Source organism: Chenopodium album, chromosome 4 (assembly GCF_948465745.1).
Source record: "Chenopodium album chromosome 4, dcCheAlbu1.1, whole genome shotgun sequence".
Classification (NCBI taxonomy): Eukaryota; Viridiplantae; Streptophyta; class Magnoliopsida; order Caryophyllales; family Amaranthaceae; genus Chenopodium; species Chenopodium album.
In genome coordinates this window covers 78,875,258-78,894,766 of record NC_137837.1, presented here as the reverse complement: position 1 = coordinate 78,894,766, position 19,509 = coordinate 78,875,258, and the positions used below count along the sequence as shown (strand labels likewise).

At 35.3% G+C, this 19,509-nt stretch overlaps 2 protein-coding genes across 3 annotated transcripts; both read left to right on the top strand.

Annotated features, from left to right (window-relative positions):
* The first annotated feature begins 3,142 nt into the window (after window positions 1-3,142).
* Window positions 3,143-14,993, top strand: LOC145629448 (putative DUF21 domain-containing protein At3g13070, chloroplastic). Of its 2 annotated transcripts, none has more exons than XM_081682054.1 (14): window positions 3,143-4,097; window positions 5,765-5,862; window positions 5,948-6,041; window positions 6,138-6,215; window positions 6,649-6,752; window positions 7,513-7,594; window positions 8,486-8,625; window positions 8,704-8,782; window positions 8,896-8,959; window positions 10,338-10,429; window positions 10,723-10,788; window positions 13,193-13,309; window positions 13,407-13,589; window positions 14,240-14,993. In XM_081682054.1, the coding sequence occupies exons 1-14, from the start codon at window positions 3,525-3,527 to the stop codon at window positions 14,534-14,536; spliced, it is 2,067 nt and encodes a 688-aa protein (XP_081538180.1). In that variant the 5' UTR covers window positions 3,143-3,524; the 3' UTR covers window positions 14,537-14,993. The 2 variants fall into 2 exon arrangements, with proteins under 2 accessions (XP_081538180.1, XP_081538181.1); XM_081682055.1 differs by having other exon boundaries at window positions 13,410-13,589; window positions 14,240-14,991.
* A 1,670-nt stretch (window positions 14,994-16,663) lies between these two features.
* Window positions 16,664-19,187, top strand: LOC145627449 (B3 domain-containing protein At3g19184-like). Its single transcript, XM_081679836.1, has 4 exons — window positions 16,664-17,132; window positions 17,252-17,431; window positions 18,042-18,248; window positions 18,948-19,187. Exons 1-4 carry the CDS (start codon window positions 16,905-16,907, stop codon window positions 19,008-19,010), a joined length of 678 nt encoding a protein of 225 aa, XP_081535962.1. The 5' UTR covers window positions 16,664-16,904; the 3' UTR covers window positions 19,011-19,187.
* The last annotated feature ends 322 nt before the right edge of the window (window positions 19,188-19,509 follow it).

The window sequence follows — 19,509 nt, the reverse complement described above, 5'->3', positions numbered from 1 at the left end:
ATATGCCGAATATTCTAGTTGGAATTGTTAGAATGGTAATACTACTTAAAGTTCTTACAACTTTGTGGTAATTCTTAAAAATACTACCTCCGTTATTATTAGAATGGTAATAGATAATTATTTTCAAAACACGTGCTTTAATTGGTAGTTCTTGACAAAATTTCCTTCTTGAAATGGAAAATTTGTTGCAACACCAAAATATATACATGGTACCATATGTTTAACGTTTCTAGTGGCTCAAGAAAAGTAACAAGTTAGCATGAATTCCAAGAGGGAAATTGCAATGCATATTCATTTCTTTATATCAGACTTCTATGTATTGTGTACTAATTCATTACTTTGCACATTGCACTATTTGCACAAACCCAAATGTGTAGGTTGTGCGCGCAATTAAAAATAACTACTGATGCATTTTGTGATCAAAGCTTTCTAATCAGCTTGATCTAATCTGAAGGGATGGCTTGCCACACCTTTTCACAATAATCAATTGAAGAGGCATTTAACATGCCAAAAATGCCAAGGTTAACAAGAATTTAACAAATGCAAATTACTACCTGTTTTTAGCAAAATAGATTGTCGAGGTTTAGTCAGGTACTACTGCTGATGGAGTGTTCAACATTAGTTCATGTAATTAGTGTAATCCTTATATTTTACGTATTTATATGAAGGTTTTTTTTTTTTTTTTTTTTTTAATTTTTTTTATAGACTCTATACCATCTTGTATTCTTGTTTCAGTAGCTTCTTTCCAAGCGAATTGTATATAAATTAGAGTTTTGGTAAGACATTCAAACTATATAATTTTAGGGGGATTTTTTTGTGTGGCTGGTCGATCACAGCGTGTAGCCGGGGTTACTCGAGTTACTCGGTTAGGGATTACTCGAATTGATAGGGGTTACTCGAGTTACTCGATCAGGGATTACTCGAGTTGTTAAGGGTTACTCGAGTTACTCGGTTAATGATTACTCGAGTTACTCGATTAGGGATTACTCCAGTTACTCGGTCAACTTAGGGGTTACTCGAGTTACTCGGTTAATGATTACTCGAGTTACTCGATTAGGGATTACTCCAGTTACTCGGTCAACTTAGGGGTTACTCGAGTTACTCGGTTAATGATTACTCGAGTTACTCGATTAGGGATTACTCCAGTTACTCGGTCAACTCAGGGGTTACTCAAGTTACTCCTAACTTTATTCCCTACTATGAGGTCAGTGAATATTGTCACAGTATACTTACTAGGCTAATAAACCTAGTGCTCTCGTGCAACTGCTTACATTGCCTTAAGTCATACTGTTACTTTAGAAGAATACTACAAGAGCGAGGGGGGTGAATTGTAGTATGGGAGGAATTAGCTAAATTTTTACGGAATTAATAAAAATAAGCTAAAGGAACTTTGAAAGTCTCATAGAGAGATTTTACGTGGAAAACATCTCTTGGCCCTAACAAGAAGAAAAACCATGACTATTGGGATTTTAGGAAAAATTCTTTATTAGAATAGAGCAATCAATCTATAACAAGCTAAAGACTCTATCTTTTCTCAGCAGCAAGTCCCTTTACTTGCTACTCTTCTCTTCTCTTCTCTCTTTTGTCTTCTGACTTCTCTTAGAGTTCATTCAAACTCTCAACCCCCAATTACAACTCGTGAAAGAAAATACTCTGATGAAAGTAATTAAGAAAGTTAACAACTTAAAGTAGAATGCGACTCTTGACTCTTTTAGAAAATAAAGAAGATTGCAAATATGATTGAGCAAGGGTAAGTTTTTCCATAAAACAACTTACGTATTTAAAGAAAAACTAGCTTGATTAAAACGCTAAAGTCTCCACCACTTACGCCACTACTGCTGCCATCAACGCCACCATTCTCCACTACTTCCAGTGCTTCAAATATGTCCTAAAACTCATGGCACGTTGAACCACTTAAAAGCAGTTTTATTGTTTAGCGGCAAAGACTTAATATAATCAAACACCAGCAGCGCATGTTTAGGGAATCAGTCGCACAAGCTTTTTGAAAGATTATCCTTTTCGAAAACAAAAGATATTATTTTGCAATCAAAGCAAAACACTGCTAGCAAAAGGTCGATTTCCGACGGACAGGTTCCCACGGATCCGAAATTCCGCCAGAAAGATCGAAATAACTCCGTCAGATATTTTTGACGGAATTTTTAAATCCGTCGGAAAATTAATCCGCCGGAAAATATGTACTTTTCAACGGAATATTCCGTCGTTAATATAAACGAATTTAGGGTTTCACTTATAGTGGTTTTGGGGTGATGGTTTAAGGTTAGAGATGGCCGAAAAGGGTAGGGGAGGGGGTCTATTTGGGTGGGGGGAACGGGGCTGGGGGGCGGATTTCGGTGGGGGGAAGGGGAAAGGGGGTGGTTTTGGTTCGGGGTGGGGCTCGGCCTCTCGGGGCAACAAGAACGGGGAAAGGAAAGAGGGGTTGGTTGCATAGGGTGGGGGAAAGGGAGGGGGTGGCTTCGCGTCGGCTCTGGCGGGGGGCGGGGGAAGGGGTGGCTGGGTTACTTTTTTTTTTTGAAAAAACATAACAGAATTTTAACGGATTCCGTTTAGTGGTAGTGAAATTTTAATTATTTGATTTTAGGTGGTAGTAAAATAAAATAAAAAATTAAATGGGTAGTAAAGGTAACACAAGGTACTTTCGCTTGTAGTAAATATCAATCTAAGTTTTTAATGACAACAAAAAAAAAATAGTCGGGATAAGGTAATATTTTAAGAAGGAAAAATTGTCAAAAAAGGGGGGTTGTAGAAACTTTGAACGGTCCGTTAGAAACAAGTCAAACTTTTAATTAATTCTAAATAATACAAACTTTGAGGGATATCCGCTTCAAGTTATATTACCTACTACTTATTTAGCCGGTTAATTTTTTTATTTATCCTATAAAGTTTTTTAATAGTTTTAAAAAAATAATACAATGTCACGTGTTCATATAACTTATTCATGAGGTAACTAATTGATTTTGACTTGTTTGACGCGGATACCCTTTAAAGTTTGTATTATTAAAAAATACTTAAAAATTTGACTTGTTTTTGACGGATTCCTCGAGGTTTGTAATATTTTTGACAAATTTTCCTTTAAAAAATGAAAGGAGCAATATTATGTGTATTGCTATTGCACCACACTTCAAGCAAATTCAACTTGCAAAAATAACACCAAATCATCCTATTTGAAAACTGAACCCACAACCCCAAGACTCTCACCCCAAACATTTCAATCTTCAAACTACAAAATTCTTCCCAAATTCTTCAGACTTTTTTGTGTTTTCTTCTTCTCAAATAGAAAGGATTAGGGTTTTTTTCCGATTATAATTCTTGCGTAATTGTGAGAATATTGAGGGTTAGATAGTTATTCCGAATCCAATTCAATCGCCAATTGGTATATCTGGTAATAATTTGGGGAAATGCAATTAGGGTTTTGGCGGGATTTTATCAAATTTCAGCTATTACATTTCTAAAATTCGAGCCTTATGACTTAGAATTTTCAATTTTGTTAGTGAAATTTCAAGATTATGGAACTATTTCTTGATTCTACGGCAGTTATCAGCTGTTCTAGAGCTGTTGTGAATCGCAGCAGTTCTAAGTCGATGATTTTGGCATCTTGTAACAACAATTTTCGTGTTTCGGTATCGATTTCTCCAAGAAAACCTCCATTGAAGTATGTGTATAAATCCCTTTTTGCATTTCCAGTTTCTGATAGTAATAGCAATAGATGTTTCAAGTGTTTGAGCAATAGAAATAACAATGATGATAGATTGATTGATACTGACCCAGTAGTTGAAGAGGGAAAGAAAGAGAATTTTGATTCTGTTAAGGCATTGCTCAAGAATGGGATGTTTTTGACAGCTATAGTTTGTGGGGTTTTCTTGTTCGAGTGTCGAAAAGTGATGGCGGTTGAAGGGGTGGTTAATGCAGGATATGGGGTGATTGGGCAGAGCATATTGTTGTTGAGGAACGCGTGGCCGAAGACATTGCAGGTTCTTATGGTGTTTAAGGAGCAAGGATTGATACTTGCCGCGCTTTTGAGTCTTTCGGCTTTCTTCTCCATGGCCGAAACCTCTATCACTACGCTATGGCCTTGGAAGGTGACCTTCTTGTACTCTCTATTCACTGTTGCTAATATAGAATTTGGTGCAAGATTTTAGAAATAATGAAATTGTTGGTTGTTTTGAATTTTAGACTGTTTTGATTCACCTTCAATGCATAGAGAAATGACTCATTTGTTTCAGTATTTAGTATGTGTCTGTGAATTTCATCTTGCAATTTTGTCAAGAAATTTATTCAAATGTTATATTGTGATTGTCATAGATTTTGGTTTACGGGGAATAATAGAGCAGAAAATCATATTATCAATCTTTATATATGAATGAAAGGTTTTGTGGTTTCCATATTGCTTGGTACATTGGACGTATACTAATATAAGTGATTTAGGACACTTGTGGATCATTTCCCTTTTATTTTTCTGTCCTGCGGATCTTGCAAACCAGATAAAGAACCATTAAAAGATGATGTATTAAAGATTAAAAATGAATGAGATAGAAGTGGTATCAAGTTTAATTGTATCCTTGTTACAAAAGGAAGAAGATACATGAAAGCAGAGAGAGATATAGTTTCTGGCTTTCTGCAGTTGAAGATTGGGCATAAATCATGTGAAAACTTCATATGCGAGCTTCTGATATGCCATGTGTAAGATTAACACACTAACCTTTAAGATGTTATTCTGCTTAAAGAGCCCTTTCATAAAGGGTTGCAGATGATTGAAATTATAGTTTCTGACAAGCATGTTCATTTTAATTTGTGAAAGTCATCATAGGGAGTCTGTGCATTTGTCCTTCCTATACCTTGCCAATAGTAGGACCTGTTTAAGGCGATTGTTTTTGTATATAGGAGTAGGAGTACATTACTACATTTTAATGAGAATTTCAGCTTATTATTATTTTAAATTAAATGATTTGCTGATAATAGGACCCCTGTTTAAGGCGGTTGTTTTTTGTATATAGGAGTAGGAGTACATGACTACATTTTAATGAGAATTCTAGCTTATTAATGTATTAAATTATATGATTTGCTGATAGTTCAGCTCTCTTTGACCTTTGGTAATTGATTTCTTGAGACGCAATCTCTTGTTATTTCCCAATTAGCAAATATAATTAGTGATGGATATCAAAGTTGTATAGCTTGGGACTTCATTATCATATTGTAGAGACATTACAGTGCTGTTGGCCGTTTATAAAAGGAGATTCCAGGTTTTGAAGTTTCATGCCTCTTAAGTCTCTGGCAAGTCCCTCTGTCAAAATTCTGTAGACAACTACACCTCTAGATGTATATAATTTGTGTTCAATTACAGTTAGACAAAGGATTGACTCCATTAAAAAAAAAAAAACAAAGTACTTGCTGATTGTTTGAATAATTCCTCCTGCTCATAGCTTGCTCCTTCCCGCTCTTCCACCCCGCCATGTAGTGGGTTCACCCAAACTGCCAGACAATGTCCTTGCGTCAGTATGCAGCCCAAGAAAACAGTCATTTGATTGATAACCATGTGTTTTAGATTCTCAATATGGCTATAAACTTATGTCATTTTCTATTATTGCCTTTCTTTATATTTGATATTTGAGAATTGAGACTTCATACACTGGCTACTTATAACTTGCATGTTACAGTCCTCAACTCCTCATTTGATGCTAATGTTATTGTATCTCTGAGAAATTATAGTTCAATGTATGACTTACATGTTAGTGTCCTTTACCTTTAGGTGCGTGAGTTAGCTGAAAAAGAACCTGATAATGGCGTCTTCAGAATGCTTCGAAGTGATGTTACTCGATTTCTCACGACTATTCTCATTGGCACAACGTATCTTCCTGTCTTTTAAACTTATAGGTTTCTGTTAAGCTTCATTGCAATTTATGACCTTATAGAAGATTCTGCATGTATGCAGAGTTGTCAATATCGCGGCAACTGCATTAGTTACTGATGCTGCAACAGCAATATTCGGTGAAGCTGGGGTCACTGCTGCAACTGGATTGATGACTGTATGTTGTATGGCCTAACCAAATTATCATACATTGGCCTTCCCTTTTCCCATTATGTACATTTTGTCTGTGTCTCACATTTCTCTTTGGCATCAGGTTGCCATTTTGCTTCTTACTGAGATAACTCCCAAGAGCATAGCTGTGCATCATGCCACTGAGGTGGTTAGATTTGTGGTAAGTTGTCTTGGTTATTGTACTGTGATTTTGAATAGATGATTCGGGCTTCTCTTGTTTGTATAATAGAGCTAGCAAGCACGGCCTTGTATGGTCTATTGTTATTTTGGACTTCCAATCTTCTGTGTAGCTTAAAGTCTTTATTTGCTACCTCCGTTTCATATTATGTGCAAGTGTGCAATAAAAGCCTTGTCACGGACTCCTATGCAAAATTTGATTGTGAGTGTTAAATGGAGAGAGTAAGATAAAAACGCATGTGATGAGGAAAGAAATAGAAAGAACAGGCATGCAATTCAAAAAGGAAAGAAAATATTTGTTGCACATAATATGTAGCAACCATTTGTAGTAAATGTTGGACATAATATGAAACCAAGGTAGTATTTATTTTTATTTTTTCTGTAAAGTTGATGTATGTATATATTTTTAATTATAGGTCAGACCAGTGGCCTGGCTTTCTTTGGTGCTATATCCTGTGGGAAGAGTCGTTACTTTCTTATCGATGGGCATATTGAAAATGCTTGGATTAAAAGGAAGAAGGTTTGTTGCAATGGTTTTTAAACACTGTACTTTTTATATGACATCTTCATATGCTGTTTCAGTTTTGTTTCTACCATGTTAGCAAGGACTTATAGATCTATAGTAACGATTGTATCCCAACTCTCAGTTGCTGCAGTTATCTGATCTAGGGTGTAAGCTAAATGCTTCAGTTATTTTCAAATTTGTCATGTGTATATATCATCTGTAATACATCAAATTTGTTTTAGTTCAGAGGACAGATTTTCCTCATTGCTTTTTTCTTGCTTCTTCAGCTAAAACTATAATCCTTTTTTTTTTTTTTTTTTTTTTTTTTATATATTTTATTATTATTTTTTTTATTAATGTAAATTAATAACTTAATGATATTGTAGATTTTCATCTGCAATATGTTCTATTTTAAACTTATTGCTTTTATGATTGTGGGGAATACAAAAGTGCTATGGAAGAGAGGTTTCTTATCTTTTCTAATTTTAATACCAATGTGACTAAGGACTGCCTTTCATTTTAGCCAATGCTATATGCCAAAATAGCCTCTTTTATTTACTCAAGAATTGAGGCTAATATTAGTACTGTAAGTGCAGCCCTTGCAAGTCATGACTGGTTTTATCAATTGCCTGCAGGGTTTCTATTAGTGCTTGAAAAAACTAGTATGAAATAAATATAGCTAATGAGGGTATATAATATACTGGAGTTGTCTTTCTTAATCCTTCATTTAAGGCATTTCACAAGTTCTTGATACCATTCAAATTTCTTGTGTTAGTGAACCATACGTTACTGAGGATGAGCTGAAGTTGATGCTGCGAGGAGCAGAGTTGAGTGGAGCAATAGAAGAGGAAGAGCAGGTATATATTTTGCTTTGCTATAATTTTTTTTTTTTTTTTTTTTTTTTTTTTTTTTTTTTTTTAATTTTTAATTTTAATAAGTTAATTTCTGACCAAGATTTGCACTCTACATCTTTTTTGTGTTGTGGGGTTGTGTGGATGGGTTTACAGAGACCCTAGCTCATAATATTGAGTTTTGCCACTATTCATCAAAGTGCTTATTATCAAAATCCACCTATTTCACTTTTGCAACTTTTGTTTACAAAATAGTATTGACTACATGGTAAAAAAATGTTTAGTGGCATTTTAGACCTAACGAAGAGATTGGGATTGGTTATATACTTATATTAATAGATAGTGAAACTGCGTCTTGTTTGCATTTCTTACTTCATTGTCTAGTGGTGGGCTAGCTTTGAGGAGGCTGTTTTCATTGCTTGGCGAATCTTGGGCTTGCCTTTAACTATTCTAGATTGGTTGCTGAAGTAGTTCGTGGGGCTTGGGCAAGGGAGGGAAGTGGGGGAAGGAAGGAGTAGGGGTTCTGCTTCATGCTTTTATGTAGAAGTGGCAACTCAGGTCAATTATTCGGTTTCGGGTTTGTTTTCAAGTTGTCCAACAAATAAGAAACAGTGTAAGACTTAATATTAGTACAAAATATGATATATGAGTCAAATTGGATAAAATTCGGGCTGTTAATGTTTAGTTTGGGTTTTTGGGCTTGACCAGGGGATCCCTGCTCTACTTTTATGATAATTCCATATGGTGTGGTTAGAAAGGAATATAAACTTTTATCAAGAACCACATTCTAACGCAATTTGCCTCTGGACAGAATGTCTTATCTAATGTCCTTGTGGACTAAAGTGGCATAGCTTTATAACTTTTCAACTCGTTTACTATGAGATATACCAATTTCAGGACATGATTGAAAATGTGCTAGAGATCAAAGATACACATGTGAGGGAGGTTATGACACCGCTTGTTGACGTTGTTGCCATTGATGCAAGTGCATCATTAATTGAATTCCATAATTTGTGGGTAACGCATCAGTACTCTAGGTATGTGATACTGCTTGAAACCTTAGCATATCAAATATATGTTCATTGGATGATGTTTTCCACTTGGTTTTTGTATAGAGTGCCTGTATTTGAGCAGCGTGTTGATAACATAGTTGGTATTGCGTATGCAATGGATATGCTGGATTATGTTCAAAAGGTTTGCTTGTTATTCTTAACATAATCTCTTTCTAGAGTAACTGTTTCTTCCTATTTAAAATATGCATCCATCTCATAGTCTGCAGAATCATTATGCTGTGTTTGATTTTGAAGGGGGAGCTATTAGAAAGTTCTACTGTTGGAGATATGGCACACAAGCCAGCTTACTTTGTTCCTGGTACTTGCTCACAATTATGCTCTTTCACCACTTTATTTGGTGTCTTTGTTCCCCTCCTTAAAATTTTTTAAGTTGTCGTGTTTTGATAAAATTGTATCTCTCATCTAGCTTGGATTGGTGTCATAGGTCCTTGAAACTATTGCACTACTAATGCGTAGTGATTAAAAATAATATGTGATATCAGTTGTGTTATTATGTGCTAATGGTGGTTACCTAGTTTTTAATATCATTTGACTGGGGTTGGGTATGGGGTTCTGATGGTCCATTTTGGTAAATGGTGATTTTGCATAAGATCCTCTTCATTACCATAAGGATAAGGTTGTATACATTTGGCACCAATATTGTTCCCTAGGTTGAAATCGATTTGAGGCACTAGGGTGGTCCGGTGGTGTTAATGCTGATAGCGATTGCTTTAACTCATCTATTTCCAAAGACTGACAACAAAGGATTGGTCCTATCCTTGATTGGCGGGCAATTTATATGTTAGTAAACTTAAGTCAAATACATGTATTTAAGGAGGAACTGAAGCAAGAAATTTACAATTGTGTGATACAATGTTACTTGAAGTCTTCACTTGGTCTCAAGAAATTTACAATGCTGGTGATACAATGTTGAAACTCCGCAACCCAACATGGGTATAAAAACACTTCCCTAAAATACGTGCTTCAAGTATTAACCACACACTTCAATTATCTCCAGACAAATAGCTTTTGATCTTGTATTTAATTCAACGAAAGACTATAATTAGAGTTGCTGGCCGTGCACGTGCACAGGGCATAACCTGTACGAAAATATTCCTTCAGTTTTGTGCATCCTGTGGTTCATTTGCTGTGAATATGTTATCCTACACAGTATTTTATCCCACACCCTCCAAAAAGATGTATGATGGAAGGGGAAATTATTGAAGACAAAATCAGTTTTGCTGTCTTGATGACAAGGACATTTTTTATCCCAATTTCTGGAGTGGTCTTCCCCCTCCCACTCCTCTCCGACTCTGCCACAGTGCCAGCCAATGGGCCATCTACCTTTTTTAGCTGTACCCTAGGTAATATGTTCTTTAGAAGGGAATCTAGTTTTTTTTTGTTTTTTGTTTTTTTTTTTTTTTTTTGCCAAGTCTCCAATAACTCTCCATGCATTTTGATATTTTTGTTTGCCACAAATTTGTGAGTGATCAACCTACCTGGACATTCATTGGTCTTCTTATATTCTAATATCCTAGAGGTAATTGACAAGGAGAATAATTAATCAAAAGGTTTAAAACTATTTGCTGCATATTTTTAATGTCTGATTTTCTTCAACATATTTCCTTTGGCTTTGAATCAATATTGTATGCACAAACTGCCATTTATGATAGCTTCTTGCCTTGTTTATGTCACAGATTCTATGTCTGTATGGAATCTTCTTCGAGAGTTTCGAATTAGAAAGGTTCACATGGCCATTGTCCTTAACGAATATGGAGGAACTGTAGGGGTAGGTAATTTCGTCCTTTGTGGTCAACTAGTTTGGAGTTGTTTTTGTACTTTCAGTCTGCCACACAATAATGAAAATGAATATTTCTTATCTTGATCTAATTGTGGTCATTAGTTCAATTCGAAAAATGAATAGTTTGAAGACTAAAGTGTCTTATACAGCTCTAAACTGACCAACAATAAGTTAGTTTTGGTTGCTTTTTAATTCACTTTCCCCTTTGTCCTTTTCTTCCCCACTTTACTTCAATTGTGCTTTAATTGGCTTCATCTGATTGTACCTTGTCCATGAAACAGCTAGTGACTTTAGAAGATGTTGTTGAAGAAATTGTCGGTGAAATCTTTGATGAGAATGATTCGAAGGTAAGACATCTTATTTTTTTGGTAGGTCAATGTTATAATGGAATTGATTGGTAACTTTTGGCCAAATTCTTCATTGCTTCCTCATTTTGTATCTTGGTAAGAGCCTAGGAATCATCTCTTCCTATAAGTACTATTTGGCGTGGCACTGAAGTTGGTACCTATTGGTTGTAAAAGCTTTAGGTAGACAGTTTCAGTCTGCTTATTCAAAGACCATCTCGCTTGCATGGAAGTTTTGTATTTCTGCATTTTTCTCAATGATCTATCATAGGAATCATAACTACTAGTCCTTGCAATCCCTAATTGATGTATGATTGATGGCATGTAGTGGTCGTGTTTCGTCTGCTTAGAAGAATTTAATTGCACCAGAGGAGTTGTAGGAGGATTTTAGATATCCTAATTTTGAAAAATGGGGTTTCAATTGCTAATATAGTTCATTCCGTTTGTAGTCCTAAATATCTGGTGGACTGGTGGTTTATATTACTCTTTTGTACTTCCTCTATCTTTTAGATGCATCACTTTCTACATATCCCTCGGGTCTTTTTTTTCCTTCCTTCTTTCTCATCTCCAAAAATTGCCTAGGAGTACATGATTTTAAAAGTAATAGATCTTAAAAAACGGAGGAAGTATTTTGCTTATCAGAAGCCATTTCTCAGATGGATCTTTATCTTCAATGCACCCAAAAAGCATCTGAAAAGCAGTTTCATGTTAATTAGCCTAAGGTTGGAGATGGAGCAGTGGATTCTTGGCAAGATGATTGCAAGACTGTTTTCTCATTTATGGCGAACATAGTAGACTAGGAGAGCAATCGGCCCAAGTTAGGAGTAGACTAAAATTGTGTCATGTGGAAATAAAGGTTAATTGTGTCAACTTTAATTGGTATAAGGTTGCTACTTAATACATTTTCAAAATAATCTGTGTGATATATGAACTTGCACTTTGTTTTCTCAGGGCCTCAGGACTTGGGATATAATGGAAGATGATTAAACTTTTTTCTTTTCTTTTTTTTTTTTTTTTTTTTTGTGTTTTTTTTTGGGGGGGGGGGGGGTGCAATAAGATGAATCAAGCATAAATTACAATTTATCGTATAAAAAGGCCCTATAAGGATTTTTACTTTAAACTGATAATTGCTGTAATGTCTTCAAGATTGTTAGCAATGTGCTTTTGAATTGGCTAGGCACAGTTCATTTTTTTGATTTATTTATTTTTATTCCTACTGCGAATTTGTTTGCCACTAAATAAAAATTGGTCGGTGACAACTGACAAAGTATGAAATGAATTTTTAGCGTAAGGTCATAAACTTCATTGTAGGAATTGGGAAGGTCTATAGTACTGCTGTATTGAAAATTTGTAAGTAAATATTTCTTCAAGATCAGAAATGGGATTTTAATTTTGGAGGTTATATCAATCAATCAATCAATCAAAGCCTTAATCCCAAAAGTGGGGTCGGCTAACATGAACCAAATTTGATTATTCCGTGTAGTCATCAACACAATATTATAGGTTATAATGGTATATATTTGGAAGCTTGGAGTGACTCTTGCCTTTTTTTTGCTGTCATGGACAATGTTATGCATACTTGTAAGAAGGCATGAATTGCATGATGGATTATATTGTAGACTTCTTTTAAAAATTGTTTTATCATTTCTGTGGGGTTCCTTCTAGTAACTTATAATATTGTGTGCTTTTGTTGTTATTGGGAAGGGAGTTGCTATTATGAGTACATTAGCATGTGTGCTTGCTTTCACTAGCCATCATATGTAGAAGAGCCAGCATACTTTACTCAGGCTCATTACCATTATGAACTCTGAAGTTTAGTCCCATGCCCTTTGTTAATTTTCGCATGTGCAGATTTCGAGGGGGGGGGGGGGGGGAGGAGGGGGAACCTAATAGCTGCTTTGGTGCTTCCAGAGGCTGAAAGCAAGGATATTTCTTTTCCCATTAAATTGGATGGATTTTAGTACAAGTAATATGAAAGGTGATGGAGATTTTATTGAAGACGCTGTTTGTTCTCTATGTTACAATCGTGCTCATCCATTTAGTTGCCCATATCACGTACATAAGTCTAGTCTCTAACATTTGTAGGAATTTATATTAAGTTCAAAAGCCTGGTTGGGTTTTTTCTTCAGCGGGTTGTCTTGTCTGTAAACGTTCTCTTTTTAAGAAGTATGGGTATCTTATAGCTCACAAGTTAGTACAATATCAGCCGTGTGAATTATGGAGAAGAATATTTGTGCTGAAAAATACCATATTTTTAGTTATGTTGAGTAAATGACAATACTTGCTTTTCTGCTGAGAGCCTTTTGTCACAAAATGAAAAGAGTACTGCTGGTCTACAATTTAATGATATACTTCGTAGAGAGTTTATGTTTGTGTGCTCTTTTCAAAGTTGTTTGTCCTGGTATAGGAGGAGATTCAGAAGAAAACAGGCTACATTGTTATGCGAGCGGACGGGATCTATGATGTGGATGCTAATACTACAATTGATCAACTTTCCGAAGAGTTGAGCATTAAGATGCCTGAGGTTCTGTGCCTTGCCCTGCTAATCTTTGCTTCCCACTTTTACTGGTTTTATTTATTTTTGTTTCACTCTTGATTTACTGTTTTGTTGTGTTTTTTAGCAGGATCACCAATATGAGACAGTTTCTGGTTTTATCTGTGAAGCATTTGGATATATCCCAAGAACAGGTGAGAGCATGAAGGTGGTTCTTGAGAGAGATAATCAAGAAGAGGATGACAAATACGAGGAAGATGAATCAGAACGTCGAGAAAAAAAGGAAAAATCACAAATTTTCAAGCTTGAGGTATGTAATAAATGCTTTATGAAGTAGTTATGCCAATTTGCCACATATTATACAAATTACCTTGTTACTTTCCTAGGTAGTTGCTACTTTCTGAATTAGGCTCATATCATGCTAGAATGATTTCATTCTATATTATCCTGTGCTCTTTGTGACCTTTAAGTAAATTTGTAAAATGGTGAAATCTGCCATGACGATAAGGTGAAGTTTTAATGCTATTTAACGCTCCAGTCCTTTTCAGTTGTCTCATACAATGTCGATAAAATTACCCAATGCCTCTAAAGAAGCTCCCACCTACCTTTACATAAGAGGGTTGGATACCTGGATCTGTGCAGCTTAATTTTTACAATAACAGAGAGAGTTTCCGAATGACCTTTTCTTTCTTTTACTTCATCATGAAAAAGAACTGGGATAATTAACAAGCTATTTTGATCTAGTCCGTTAAAACTCATTAGTCAGATAATAATGAGTATTTGACTCTATTAGAAAGAAAGTCTAATGATTTAGTGATTACAGATCGTTTAGATGAGTGTAAATTAGATTTGTTGATAAATCTATAAATGAGGTGGTTAAATAAGAGGTAAACCTGTTGCTTAGCTTTGTAAGAACTCTTGTGGAAATACCCAATCCCTTAAGTGGTTTCCTTTGTGTAGATACTAGCTGGGAATGCAAGAAAGGTTAGTGCTGTTCGGTTTGAAAGGGTGGAACTTGGTGGCATGCAAGTGGAGGCTAAAGAAGTTGCACCTGTTTTCCCCAAAATCATGAAGAGGAGTCGACCTCGAGGCGAGAACTCAAACAGGTCTTACAATCATGAGGACAACTTTCAGCAGATGGTTGAAGAAAATGGCTTGGATCAATCTGTTGACGATGAGAATGGATTCGGAAAGGAAAGAGATGGCAGCAGCTCTGACAATGACTTGATTATGGATCATGTTGATAGTCATGATTAGCCGTGCCTGGTTAGGCCTCCTACCGCTTAGTGGATTGTCTCTTGGCTAAATCAAGCCAATCTGTGGGTTGGTTCAGGCTAGGTCTGAATCAAATTTAGACCGGTTCTGTATTTGAACTAAGCTGGTCTTTATAGGGAACCTGGCAGATTCTCGGTAATGTTAAAGATTGCCGATTTGCCACTTTTACAGTCTTACAGATGATTATAGATAGTAATCATTTTTTTTTTTTTTTGGCACGAGTTTTGTAAGTTTCAACCAGCAAATATTGTGAATTTTTCCCTATTGGAGGGTGGGCGGGGAGAGTGTGATGGTTGCATTGGGTGTTTTAGGAGAAATAAAGCCAAAACTCAATGTGTTTTGTGTTTTGCGCGAGTTAGGATTGTATTCGTGTAATTTTTTATGACAAGCATTCCATGCTCGCATTCATTGCCACTGGATCTGCCAGTGATGCAAATTATTCAATTTAACTCAAAAAAAATTTACTCTGTAACATTGGATTACTATTGAATTTAAAGAGAATGAATAAACATAATAATAGTAAGAACATTTTAGGTATGTTGGATAAAACACACCAACTTGGCATTTAGTTATTATAACCAAGTGTGAAAACCAAATAGAATGAAGCAATAGTTTTTATTTCTTTTTTGACAAAAGATCCTATTAAAGAAACAGGATTACAACCTACACAGACTAATACATGAACATAAAAACCTACACACACTAATAACTAGTACAGGAGGATCGAAGATAACAAAATACTGAAAAGATCGTGCAGCAAACCATGAGTTGCGGAGCCCGGACAACCCAGAATACCAAACCACATCCAAACTGTGGACCAAGAGAAGCCAAATTAATTGAGACAGTTGAGATGGACCAAGAGTGCAGAGCACGAACCTTGAAGAGAACCCAAGCTGGCAACTAACCTATGACACCATTCCACTCGATCGAAAAACGTAATTGCATCCTAGGAGTCTCAGAACCAAACCTATGAGAAACCGTGCATCCAATTGCAGGTTCTCCTCTTGCAACTCTACTAACAGAGAATGCAAGAAAATGGAGGACTTTGCTCAACCAAAACATTAAAGATGGCAATATATTGTTTAACGGTGATGACTGACTTTGTCATCACTCAAAATAACAACGGGATGATAGCAATTGTATGAATGGCCATATCATCCCAAAACCCAGCAACAAGAACAGCACACCAAACCTTTCCCCCAAGACCACACTTCTCCTGCAAACTCCACAACGGGAAGTTAATTGCGAATGAAGCAATAGTTTAAAAGAGGTATTTTGTATTTTCATAGACGAGTTAATAAAAAAAAGGTGGATAAAGTAAGAGATTGTACCGTAAAAAAAAAGTAAGAGATTGTGATATGTTGGTTTTCCAATTAAACTGTAAAACAATAAATGATAGACTGGTGACATAGGCGATACGGTGAAAATTTTTTTATATATATATATAAAAAAAAAAAAAACACTAATACTCCCTCAGTGTTTTTTTAAGTGTTACACTTTAACTGGCATATAGTTTTAGGCAATTTAATTGACTTAAATAAAATAAGAGGTAAGTGGGATAATTGGAGTATTAAAAAATTGTTAAAGAAAGATAGTGTGATTAATAGTTTATTGAAAACTAATGAATGTGATAGGAAAGATATAATAAAAAAAATGTAATAGTAGGTTTCAGTGGGAACCATGAGAGGAGAGAGATATAATATTTTAATGTAGCTTTTTGCCAAAAAAAGAAGTGTAACACTTAAAAAAATACGACCGGAAATAGGAAGTGTAATACTTAAAAAAACACAGAGGAGTATTTAGAAATTGGAGTTTTTTTCAACATTATTTCAGGAAATAGCTTAAGTATTTATTAAGTAATATTATATACTTCCTCCGTTAACTATTATTTGCAACAAAGGAGGTGTTTACGGAGAGAAAAAGTTGAGTGCATTTGTTACATTTGTTACACATAATAATTAGCATCTATTTATAGTATATGTTACAAATGATAGTTAACGGAGAAAGTATACGTATTATGTACTATTAATATCGTATTTAAAAAAAATGCATTTATTTACGACTTTACCAATGAAAAAAGTATTTAGAAACTTGGAATTTCTCATTTGACTCAAGCACATGTGATGCAACAATCCTGTTTTTTTTTTCTTTTTTCTGATAGGTTCCTCATTTTAGAGTAGCAAGTCTAGCAACCATTAAAAAAAAATGGGGGAAAAAGATTCAAGTTCAAAAACTTGGGTTCAGTGGATCTTCAAAGACCCTAAATTATAAATCTATCTTTTTTCATGATTATTAAAGTAAGGTAAGAGACTAGAGTATTGCAATCATTTTTCATTCATTCCAAATAAAAATGGTGACCAAAACAACAGCAGCAGCAGCAGCAAGCTATGAAGAAAAAAGGAAGCAAAGATTAGAGGAAAACAAGAAAAGAATGATGCAACTCAACATCCCTCAGCTTTCTCAGTCTCTGAAGCCTTCCCCTGCTACTAGGCTCAAGAGGGTCAACCCCAAACCCCTCAATGCCCCACTTCGTCGATCCACTCGAATGGCCGACAAACCCTCTCCTGACTACCACGACGTCTGGATCTGTTTATTTAATATTACGCGTTTTTACTTTTAGTTATCTTATCCACCGCTTCAGGGGTGTTCGTTAGCTTTCGCCTTATTACAACTACTCCGTATTATTTTGTTTTACAGTTTATACTTGTGGGTGGTAGAAAGTTGCCCCTGAGACGAAACCTTTATTCTCAAGACAATGCCTCTAATCAGAAGAGATTTTATGCTGTTCAGAGAGCTGAAGAGCTGGAGTTAAGATTAGGGTCTCAACATCCAACTTTTGTTAAAGCATTACTTCAGGCTCATGTTCTTGGAAATTTGGTCAGTTCTTACCCCTTTTTTTTAAAAAAAAAAAAATCTCTCTTAGCTCGTGTAATTGAGTCAATTGACTCCATTTGAATGCCTTGTTGTTGTTGTTGTCGTCGTCGTCTCTTGGTTGAATGTTGAGACCCTAATATACTATTATAAGAATTGTGTTATCCAAAATGTGTGCAGGTATATATAAAATGTTGTGACATAGTGTTTCGATATTCTCATTATGAACAAATGAATTAATGTGTAATGTTAGCATACTTATTCCCTTGCAACCCTGCCATTGTTCGAATTGTAACTTACTTATAACTTATTCCCTTGCAACCCTGCCATTTTTCGAATTGTTAACATACTTATTCCCTTGCAACCCTGCCATTGTTCGAATTGTTAACATACTTATAAGTTATAACTTATTCCCTTGCAACTCTGCCATTTTTCGAATTGTTAACATACTTATAACTTATTCCCTTGCAACCCTGTCATTTTTCGAATTGTTAACATACTTATTCCCTTGCAACCCTGCCATTGTTCGAAATAGTTTCACATACTTATTCCCTTACAACCCTGCCATTGTTCGAATTGTTTCACATACTTATACCCTTGCAACCTTACTATACAGAATTTACCAACTACATTTTGCAAGACCCATCTTCTCAATTATGATGGAATGTTAACTCTAGTTGATGAAGGTGGAAAGAAATGTCAGACCAAGTTCCATCTTCGATATGGTAGATTTGGCTCTGGATGGAGAAGATTTGCCATTAACCACGGCTTGGTTGATGGGGATGTCCTTGTTTTCCAGCTCATCGAACCAACTACCTTAAAGGTAACTTTTGTTTCTTGTAACTACCACAATATGAATGTTAACTGTCTTACCACAAACTGCTTGTTTGCCAGGGAGAAATTGTAACACATGGTTCATTCTATGTAGACGGGATTTGATCTTAGGTCTTGAGTACACACATAATGTTACGGTTTTCCTTTCATTCTAGGCCACGCGCTTAAGATAGGTTAAATCTTAGATGAAATCAAGAAGTAAGGAATCTGATAACACAGAACAATGACAGTTTAATTTCTACCATGACTGCACCTTTATTCTTGTTTTTGATCTGTTCTCACTCTGATATCCTAACCAAGGTGTTGTGTAGAATTGCGAGTTGATGTTTGATCATTGATACTCATAAATTTCTTTCCCTCCGTTTTCCTATCCAAACAAGAATTTGCACCACTTCCTTTATCATTATTTCTACAAAATCCTTTTAACAAAACATAATGTTGATTTCATGATTGATATATTTGTTTGAAATTGTGAAGAATTCAACCTAAGAAAACATAATGTTGATTTCAAACAAGTCAGTGCAGCTGCGAACTTTCATGTATAACACACAGTGTCTCTGAATCTTAAGTTAATATTCTTATCAGCTTGCCTTGATTTACTTGTTCTTAAGGTTTTCTGGTCTTTTTTGTTCTTTCTAACTGATAGAAACTGTATATACATTACTATTAACTTCACATCTTTTCATAGGTGTACATTATTCGGGTAGATACTTCTAACCAAGACAAAGAGAAATGCAGCACAACAAACTAGAGGTGATGCTTGCAGAAATTGGATTTTTTTTTTGTTTCCATGTTACAGCAGCCAGATCTCCTGTGAAGCAGTATGACCAAGTGTTTTTGATGAGATTTCTTTTATCTTACCCTGAGATTTGATTTCATTTTATTATATACTGTAAGGAAATTTATACAAAATTTTAATTGATCATTATTAGAAGGGTAACCATTTACCTTTTTTTTTTTTTTTTTTGAAACCGGGTAACCATTTACCTTATTTTCTAACTTTTGTTCCTATTTGTTTAGTAAGTTACATGATTTGCAATTTAAATTTTGAATTCTATTTATGTTAAGTGAACCTTACATATGAGGGAGAGTTCGAAGCATAAGTTTCCAAATGACACGTGAGTTTCTTATATTGTTGAAAGAAGAGTAACAATTTATAAGGCTAAATGACTACTTTCATTGTCATATGATTTTGGACTCGCTGGTGGTACTCTCTTGGACCTTGTAAATGGACTCTTGATGTCGAGTGC

Excerpts from the sequence above, each read along its gene's own strand:
- LOC145629448 (XM_081682054.1), top strand. The coding sequence starts at position 3,525 with ATGGAACTATTTCTTGATTCTACGGCAGTTATCAGCTGTTCTAGAGCT. Across the intron at positions 7,595-8,485 it reads CAATAGAAGAGGAAGAGCAG|GACATGATTGAAAATGTGCT; the intron begins GTATATATTTTG and ends TACCAATTTCAG. Across the intron at positions 10,789-13,192 it reads TTGATGAGAATGATTCGAAG|GAGGAGATTCAGAAGAAAAC; the intron begins GTAAGACATCTT and ends GTCCTGGTATAG.
- LOC145627449 (XM_081679836.1), top strand. The coding sequence starts at position 16,905 with ATGGTGACCAAAACAACAGCAGCAGCAGCAGCAAGCTATGAAGAAAAA. Across the intron at positions 17,133-17,251 it reads CCTCTCCTGACTACCACGAC|TTTATACTTGTGGGTGGTAG; the intron begins GTCTGGATCTGT and ends TTTGTTTTACAG. Across the intron at positions 18,249-18,947 it reads TCGAACCAACTACCTTAAAG|GTGTACATTATTCGGGTAGA; the intron begins GTAACTTTTGTT and ends ATCTTTTCATAG.